The sequence below is a fragment of the Microtus pennsylvanicus genome, chromosome 2 (assembly GCF_037038515.1).
Source record: "Microtus pennsylvanicus isolate mMicPen1 chromosome 2, mMicPen1.hap1, whole genome shotgun sequence".
Classification (NCBI taxonomy): Eukaryota; Metazoa; Chordata; class Mammalia; order Rodentia; family Cricetidae; genus Microtus; species Microtus pennsylvanicus.
Genome location: NC_134580.1, coordinates 57,274,042 through 57,284,145, shown reverse-complemented (window position 1 = coordinate 57,284,145; position 10,104 = coordinate 57,274,042). Strand labels below are relative to the sequence as shown.

General features: G+C 39.2%; 1 protein-coding gene across 2 annotated transcripts in view; it reads right to left on the bottom strand.

The window, feature by feature from the left end:
• Positions 1-440: 440 nt before the first annotated feature.
• Positions 441-10,104, bottom strand: part of Nudcd1 (NudC domain containing 1) — a 38,767-nt gene continuing 29,103 nt past the window's right edge. For both annotated transcript variants that reach the window (XM_075961053.1, XM_075961052.1), the window contains exons 8-10: positions 8,540-8,665; positions 5,499-5,658; positions 441-1,927 (exon numbers count right to left, since the gene is read on the bottom strand). In XM_075961053.1, coding sequence (XP_075817168.1) covers positions 1,635-1,927; positions 5,499-5,658; positions 8,540-8,665 — 579 coding nt within the window. In that variant the 3' untranslated portion in view covers positions 441-1,634. The remainder of the gene's footprint in view (positions 1,928-5,498; positions 5,659-8,539; positions 8,666-10,104) is intronic.

Here is a 10,104-nt window from a genome sequence, read left to right as displayed (position 1 = left end):
ATGAAGGTTAATATTCATGAGGATGCCTATGTGTTTGTCTTTGGATTCACCTTCTTATTTAGCTTCTCTAGGAACATGAATTCTAAGCTCAATGTCCTTTATTTATGACTAGAAACCAAATATGAGTGAGTACATCCCATGTTCCTCTTTTTGGGTCTGGCTTACCTCACTCAGGATAGTGTTTTCTATTTCCATCCATTTGTATGCAAAATTCAAGAAGTCCTTGTTTTTTACTGCTGAGTAATACTCTAATATGTATATATTCCATACTTTCTTCATCCATTCTTCCGTTGAAGGGCATCTAGGTTGTTTCCAGGTTCTGGCTATTACAAACAATGCTGCCATGAACATAGTTGAGTATATACTTTTCAGAAACTTCTTTAAATTGAATTCAGTCCCATGTTTGTTCCAGATAGGCAAAACATATATTCATACAAATATTTTCTATCTTATGATCCTTTATTTTCTTTCTCTTTAATTAAATTTTTAAAGACATTAATAAAATATGAACTCTAAAAATAATGTAAAAATAAAACAAAACAAATCCACAATAAATACAAATTGAAAGAAGTTTGGAGAATAATTCTGAGCCACAAATATTTGTGAAGAAAAAAATTAATGTGGAAATAAATAAACTGTGAGAAAAGTAAGGAGCTCTTAGTAAGACAAATGTATTATAATCTGTCCTATGTGTCTGTCACCTCAATGGCCCCAACATACCACAGCTCTGCTGTCTGTCGGCCGTGTGAGTCACACTGTCCATGTGTTTTAGCAATCATGAAAATCCAAGCTTGGCAAACCCTTGCACCCTGGGGTTTGCTCTTAGAATGTGTTCTCTGTCATGGCAGGACGCACAGCCAGCCTACTAGAGACAAGAGACCATCTAGAGCATGAAGACCCAATTCACAGAACCATGAAAAACCATAAAGCTTGAGTTGCTTTTCTTTTTTGAGACAAGGTCTTGATATGTGGCCCAGGCTGGCCTTGAACTGGTATTTCTCCAGCCTTAGCTTCCCAGGAGCTGGAATAATCTCTTAAACACCTGAATTTTGTGGTATTTGGTTATGCAATAATGGAAAATGCTTCTCTGATATAGTAGAGCAAACCTATGCTTACATAAGCAAATCTATGCTATGAAAATAATTAAGGTTTATAAGCAAACATCAAAACTGCTGTACTCTTACAACTCTAGACTTACAACAATTTTTCTGTAGTTTTCAACCTGTTAAAATACCTTATAATACTCAGTGTTTGACTGCTACCCACACATTCTATGGAGTGACTATACCAATCTAAACAATGAGCTAGGTACATGATAAATAGTTTTATTTTTAAACAATGAATTTATATTTTTTCATATAAAAGATGAGATTTAATCACCAGGTTTTAAAAAATAACTATATTTGCCAATATCTTCATTTTTTACAGAAGCCAATTTCTCTAAATCTGAAGCTTCATCTATCACATAGCTTTTACAGATTCATAATCTCTTGAATACATTTCCAATATCCTTTAAAAATAAAACTTCATAAAGGATGTTTGTAGTTAGCACAGTAAAACCTAACAAGTTACAGGACAACTGTCTAGCCCTCCAGGTACCACTGGATACTTGATTTCAACCAAATATTGGAGGATTAATTCTCTGTATTTACTTTTATTAAAAAGAGGTTTTTGGTAGTGAGAACAAATAATCTCTCGTTTGTTGCCTGAAAGCCTAAAATAGGATCATTCGTTTCTAGGCTTGCTACTTGCTGCTTAGCAACCTGGCCCACGTGCCTGCCTTCCTTCCTGTTGTAGAGCACAGTGGACATGGGAGCAGGCTGCCGATAGATGAACACTCGGCGAAGGCACTCACAGAGGGCTGCATAGGAGGAGTTTGGAGAACAGGCAAAAAATTTCTTGTCTCTCTTTGATGCTTGGACATAACCTGCCAAAAACATAAGGGAAAAAAAAACTGATATGTTAAAATAAAGGGAGAAAAGTCAGGATTTAAGGCTTACTATTTCACAGTAACCATCACAAACTTAAATCTTTCAGTAAAACATATACCATAGTCAACAATAAATGAATTCAGCATCATTATTCTAAGCCACAGTTTCTTCTAAAAGTGCAAAAATACAACTTTAATTACTAAGAAACAAAACAGGGTTTCTCTTCAACAAAGCATAATACAGTCCCATTTAATTTCCATGAGATAAAAAAATAAGAATTTGAAATCTTAAATACCAAAACACATAAAAATTTAAATGCCTAGGTCAAAAGTAAAAAACCTAAAATGATGTCTTAAAAAACTTTTAATGAAGAAAACACTAGATGATGGGAAGAGCTCCCATGCCCTTGGGTTGGCAAAAGTAGTGCTGAAAAATGGCTACATTAGTGAAATTGAAAGTTTAAGAAAGATCCTCATCAAATTATAATGACATTCTTTACAGAAACAGAAAAACAATCCTAATATTCATAAGGGAACACAAAGGACACTAAATAGACAAAGAAATCCTATGCAGAAAATAATGGCTAGAGGTTACGACAATACTTACTGATCTACAGAGCCACAAGACAAAAGCAGCATACATAATAACAACAGACACACAGACCAACGGAATGGTATAAATAAACACAGCCAAGGCGACAGCACAGCCGACAATAGAGGTGCCGCCAGCAGGCATTAGCATCCTACAGCCTCTGTGACAAGAATACTGGGAAACGGTATCCACAGGAAAAGAAGGAGACTAGTCTCAGTTTGAAGAATCAACTCAAAGTGGACCAAAAACTTTAAGACCTGTAATTCTGAAATTAGTAAAAAAAAGATATAAATAACAATTAATAAAAAAGGAAAGAATTTCTGGGAAGGACTACAATAGCTCCAAAAATAAAACAAAAGACGCCATTGGGTCACACGGGTTAAACAGGTAATGCATGGCAAGGGAACAACTAATGTCACAGAGGATAGAAGCTGCCTGTGCACTGGACAGATGACTTGTACCCAGAAGATACAAGGGAACAACTGATTGTCACAGAGTGTCGGAGCTGCCTGTGCACTGCAGAGATGACTTGTACCCAGAAGATACAAGGGAACAACTGATTGTCACAGAGTATCGAAGCTTCCTGTGCACTGCAGAGATGACTTGTACCCAGAAGATACAAGGGAACAACTGATTGTCACAGAGTATCGAAGCTTCCTGTGCACTGCAGAGATGACTTGTACCCAGAAGATACAAGGGAACAAATGATTGTCACAGAGTGTCGGAGCTGCCTGTGCACTGCAGAGATGACTTGTACCCAGAATATACAAAGAGGTCACAAACTACCCCAATCCCAAACAATTCAGTGTATAAATGGGTGATGAAATGAACCGGCAGTTCCCAAAAGTTGAAGCACAAATGTCCAGTAAACATATAAAGAATGTTCAGCATCTTTACTGTGGAAATTCAAATTAGATCCCTCTGAGATTCTACTGGAGAGTAGGCAGTATAGCTGTTGTTAAGAGAACAAAGGACAATCAATGTCGAGGAGAATGTGGGCAAAGAAGAGCAGACAGGAGTGTACGCTGGTGCAGACTATGGAAGTCAGCACAGCCTGAAAGACAGAACTACCATATGATCCAGTTATAGGGTCATCTAATGGCAGAAACCAGTTAGCGCCCATGTTTATTACAACACTATTCACCGAAGTGAAAATACAGAATTAGCTTAGATACCCAACAAATGAATGCATAAAGAAAATGTTATATACACACTACCAAAATACGGTGTTTTAGCTACCAGAAAAGACAAAATTCTGTCATCTATAAACACAGCGAGGGATAGAAAGGTTGATCAGGCAGATGACAATGTAGGGAGAAGAAGGGTTCTAAAGGAAATGGGAAGTGAAGAAGGAAGGAAAAGGGAAGAGACAAAATAGCAGTTTTTCTCGGATGCAAACTAGATTTAAACGCAAACATATATTCATATTCTTTACATGGGTTTACATATACACATGAACTGAGTAAGTCATGAGACGCAACAGGTCAATACTGCTTTTAAAACATGACGTAGGATGCAAAGAGGGAAAAGTGAAGATACAGGGATCTATTTGAGTAGATGAACATAAACTGTACAGGCAACTTTGATAGTAATGTCCATAAGAACTCAAGAGTCCTATCTACTAGAGAATTGATTTAAGTTAGGATCAAGCACAGCAGAAGTCATCTGCAGGAAGGTGTTGCCATGCAATGAAGACTCTAAGCATCTAAAAGTGACCTGGAAGAACTTTCCTTTTCCTGAAGGAAGAAGATAATTACAAAATAGGAACTACAGTAGAGCCGTTAATTAATCCATCAAACCTCCCAAACTATTGCAAGACATACAAATCCACTTAGAGTCCAAGTGAAGCCGTTTAGTCATATGTGCTAGGTGATAAATTCCTCATCAATTAAAGTTCTACAAACATAGGCTTTAAAACCCACACTTTTACATTTATGCTGCCAGTTTAAAATAAGTGTCCAATAAAGTAATAATTGTAGCTAATTCATATAGCAGACCTCCCACATAATATGGGTATATTTCAACATAAAAACCAATCAAAGTGTAGTCTATAGTTACTACTTCCTCTTGTTTTCACTGTGGTTTGGATTTTGAGTCAGACTCTTGCTATATAACTGGCTGGTATCACACTCCTGCCTCATCCATCCAGGTGGTGGGAATGTAGGTATGTACCACCAGGTCTGGCTTCTTTAGCACTTAAGTTCAAAGAAGTATGCCTTCTCATTAAAAATGTGCATCCCTATACAGCAGCTGTATAACGTTTTAGAAGATTACTCTGAAGATACTTAAACAAGTTGCATGTACTGCAATGTCAAAGACCCTGATGATAATGTATTTTAAGTTTGTATTTAATTCAACTCATTAGAAAGATTCAAATGGTTATATTGCCACTTCCATGTCCATTCTGTGTTATCTTCCATGCAACTGTAATAACAGGTTCATCTTTGTATTTTAACACTTTAACCCCGGTCAACAGAACACAGACACCCAAACTGCAGCATGAACCTATTAACTAGCAGGCCTGGCTCAAATGAAACAGAGCAGCTTTCATCTGAGACAACGACTGCTAGGGCAGCCTGGAACCCTCCTGAGGAGCAGGCTTTCTACCTAGGGCAGCCTGGAACCCTCCTGAGGAGCAGGCTTTCTACCTAGGGTGGACTGGAACCCTCCTGAGGAGCAGGCTTTCTACCTAGGGTGGACTGGAACCCTCCTGAGGAGCAGGCTTTCTACCTAGGGTGGACTGGAACCCTCCTGAGGAGCAGGCTTTCTACCTAGGGCGGACTGGAACCCTCCTGAGGAGCAGGCTTTCTACCTAGGGCGGACTGGAACCCTCCTGAGGAGCAGGCTTTCTACCTAGGGCGGACTGGAACCCTCCTGAGGAGCAGGCTTTCTACCTAGGGCGGACTGGAACCCTCCTGAGGAGCAGGCTTTCTACCTAGGGCGGACTGGAACCCTCCTGAGGAGCAGGCTTTCTACCTAGGGCATTGAAGGTGGCGATGTGCTCCCACAGGTCATCCTGCTGGCTGCAGTGCGGCTGCCAGAGGAGGGCATCGACGTCATGGCGCAGACAGAAACAGGGCATTTCTTTAGGATCCACGGTGACTGAGAACAGATACTGGTTGCTGCCAAGATTCACCTAAAGGGATCAAAATCAATTTATTCAAAAGTTAGTAATGAAAATGGACATAAGACATAACTGTTTTGAAACCAACTTTTCCTCCTCCATTCTTCCTAAGACAAGGTTTAAGTCCGCAGCCCAGGCTGCCTCGTACTTGGCAGTCCTGCCCCAGCCCAGGATTTCTCACGTGTACCAGCCATCATGTTTTGCTTGCTCTAAACTCTGAGGACCTGGTTTCTGGATTGATTCCTCATAGAGATCCTGAAAGGAATGTCTCTGTTGCACTCATTTTAAAGCTGACAGAAGCAATGATGTGGGGCACTTAACTTGTCCAAGGTCAGGATGCGCTGAAGCTACCGACAAGAAATTTGGACCCGGACTCTCTGTTCTTAACCATTATGCCATCTGAAGGGACATTAGCCCACTAGAACATGTGGCTCTGGCAGGCCTCGCCCCTCTCCTCTCCTATTTCCTCACCTTACTAAAAAGTATTAGATTACATTCCTGAAGCTAGCCCCCAAGGTCTATTCCCTTATTTGGCCACTTCCCTCTCCTGAGGCTGACCACCAAGTTCCAGCTACCAAGTATGGAAATCCAGCAATTAAAATCCCCCTTTGGCTCACACAATTAACACCTCATCCTAATGTGGGTTTCCCCCTTTACCTTTACCAACAGCCATTCTCCTATGGGCCATATCTGCCTCCTCTCTATTCAAAGGCAGTCCTTTGTCCCCTTCCCCTTCTCCCTCATCCTCTATTTCCTGTCTTTGTCTCTTATTCCCTGCCCTCTGTCCCTCTGGGCCAAAGAAATCTTCTTTGTGCGGAGAACTTGGTCGTGGGCGTCCTTTCACTATCCACCCCTCAGTGTCAGTAGTCAGTTTAACATTTGACAGGAAGTACCAACTGAAAAACAAGAAGAGTGCTAAATCACAGAACACAGACATTAAACTTGCCTAGTGTTAACTTGTAAATAATACCAAGAATAATTAGCAGCCACTACAACTTAGGAGCACATTCTATATGCCAGGCATGTTTTAAGTACTAATCTGCATAGCTCAAGAGGCTGTTGTTATCTTCATGCAATAGTTGAAAGTACTGCCTTGAGATTTTGAGTAATTGCTTCTATGCTACAAGGAAAAAAAAAAATCACATTATCAGATAAGGCCTCAGATCTACTTATCAATAGCTCCACTGTGTTCCTGAATCATGTTACTGTTACTATCAATAATATTGTTAGCAGCTGTTACTGTAATACTGATACTTCAGGAACTCCATTTCACTAATTTGAGACTCACAGTTGGATCTCACTCACAGGGAAATTTCTTTAACAGCGCCAGGTTGCAGCCATATTCCTCATCAACCATTTTATTATTGGAGGTTTAAATATCAGCAGAAATCATATCAAATGTAGATAGTAAGGTTAGGGTCAGGGCTGAGAGGCCCAGTGTATGATATATGCTGACGTGAGTCCATAAATTCTACAGTCCAGTGAAGAACGAGATGTTGGTTAGGACGCTTGAGGCTAAGGAAAGCTGTGAAGGCTGTAGCGTGAGGATTCAATGGTTCACCAGGGCAACCTACAAAGCTGCCCGCTCATGAGAACAACACCCAGGAGCAGGCATTTAGAGAGTCTCAGAGCTCTCTCTGCAGCAAGGAAATGGCTGCTGTGCTCTCGCCACTGTTTATTTCTTCCTTCCCTTTGCTCTGGACTGTCAGTGGCTAAGTGAGACTTATTTTCAAAATTCCACTGGCAAATGACTGTTACGAAAGCCGCAGAGGACCCAGCACTGCTTCAGCTCTTTCCTCACATCCATCATTTTCCTCTGGATTACTGAGGGCTTTCCCAGAAGGACAAACCTAACTGAGGTACAGGAAGGCTACAATAGAATCTACATAAAAATGTGTTTACTGTGAAGTGAGTATTACCATTCCTAAGGACAGAACTAACTCATCCCTGAGTCTCCTATGCACGACTGGAGAGCAGCACCAACTGAAAGCTCAACTAAGAGAGATCAACCACGCAAGCAAGAGGGTGAGTCCCTTGTTCTCATTAGCTTGTTCTCTTCTTCCTTCTCTTCTTCCGTTTACTTCACCCATACTTGTGCTATATGGTATATCAAAGTGTATTCCAGTCTGCCTTTACTGACTCCTCTCGTCCTCTTACACATTCTTCTTATCCCCCAATACACTGTGCAGTCATCACCTGTTCCTGGAATACTTATCATGATCCCATTTCAAAACTGATCATATTTGATGTTTAATAAATCATAACTGTCATCAAATTTGACCAAAGTATTCTAATAAAAAATATAAGCATATTGAATGAATTACACAAATGAATTCTATGCCGAAATTTGTAATTGGCTGTTCAAAAGTGAAGGAGAAAGCGACACTACACCTAAATGTAGTGCTGCATGGGCTGAGTTGGGGAGTTACGGCCGAACGCTGCTAGAAAGCACATCACTGGAACAGACAGTGCAATCTGAGCATCAGCTTTACAGTGAGACTATTCTATCAATATTAAATTTCCTTAATGGTATTCTGGTTACACCAAAAGAATGCCTTCATCTTTAGTGCCTGCATCAAGTAGACAAAGGAACAATAAATGCAGTTCATTCTTAAACTCTACAGCCAGAAGAAGAAAGGAAGAACAGAGGAAAAAATATGGTGGCAAAAACTTGGCAACTGCTAAGATTTGAGCTACGGACTGAATTGCAGCCCCCTCCCCCATACATGATGTACCATACCCTGGCATTGCAGAATGTGCCTATGTTATTTATCACATCCAATACCTTTCAAGCAAACTATTTTTGCAAAACTTGTATTTCGTTCAATTTTTATCTGCCAACTTTCTATTTATTATCCACAGCTTTTTAGAATTCCTATTATCAAGAACTTACCACATGGGTTGTTTTTAATGTATTGCCATCAAATCTGCATAAACTGGAGCTCTCTTCAAAGAAAATATCACATTCTTCTAATTCCTGAGCATTACATGGAGGTTTCTCTTTATCTGGATTTGGATTCTTAAGCCAAATAAATAAAATAAATAATTAAAAAACAAGTAATAATCAAACAATAAGAAATAATTTATTCATCCTAAAAAAGATGTCAAAATGGCAGCTTTGGTCATCTGGACAGAGTGTCTCAGGCCTATGAACCCATGACTCAAATGCTGGAGACAGAAGGACCAAGCATCATGACTTCAAAGCCAGTCTGGGTACACAGAGAGACCAGGCTGGACCTGCATCCTGTACCAAGACACTAAAACCAATCAACCAACCAACCAGTCAACCAGCCAGCAACAACAAAAACACTTAGGTACTGTAAATATATTTTATATACTCAAAGACGAAAAGAAAACTGGGCATGTTGAGATATGGAAGACAGAAAAAAAGGAGCTAGTGAATTTTTTCCATATGAAAATGCAAAGTGAGAATAGAAAACCAAACATGAGATAGGTGATTAGCCAATGCATGAGTATAAAGACAGAACACTAAACACTACAGCACATCACAAATCACGGTATGTTTAAAAACATCAGAGTACTGCAAGTCACAATAATACGACTGCTGAAAAGCCATGATAAAGAGAAACACTAGCAGCAGTCAGGAGAAACTATTTTGCATGGCTGAACAAAGATTCAAATATCTGACTTCTCACAAAAGCTCTTTCAGCCAAATACAAAACAGCCTTTCTAAAACGAACAATAACTGTGCTACCACTGAATCATAATCCTCACAAAGGCAAATGAAAGAACTTAAGCAAGAAAAGTAAGTCTACCAACAAAAGCCGAGAGAATTAATCACCAGATTATATACACCACTGCAGGCAACACTGAGGGAAATTCTTCAAGGAGGGAAGAATGTAAGTGACAGCTGAGTCAACACAAATGGAAAGCAGAGGAAATGAGGACCACGTAAGTGAATGACTTGTCTCTCTCACTTTTGCTCCTCTTCAAAAATCTGACTAAGGCTAAAAATACTGTATTATGAGGGATCGGAGACAGAAATAAAATATATGACAATAATACAAATGATAAGGGAATGGATATATTATATAATTCTTAAGTTGTACATAAATCTTTTTAAAAGACAAATAATGTCAGAGATAGACATGACATATACACAAATATTCACCCAAAAGTGTATACATTAAATGATTATTTTAAAAATTAATTATATAAACTACTTTGAAAGCAGAAAAATAACAAACTAAGCAGAGGAGAGAGATAAACATAGCAATTAAAAAGAGAGAAAATTTAAAGTCAACAGAAAGTGATATTTAAGGTAACACTCTGTATTAAATTGAATTGTTAAAAACACCAAAAAAGGGAACTCAGAGCTCAGATGGCTAAGACACAACAGCAACATTACATAATCTCTTCCATGATGGAGGACGAATTCCCTAATCACTTTATGATATAAGCATTACCTAGGTATCAAAAGTGGGTAGACAACTTCCA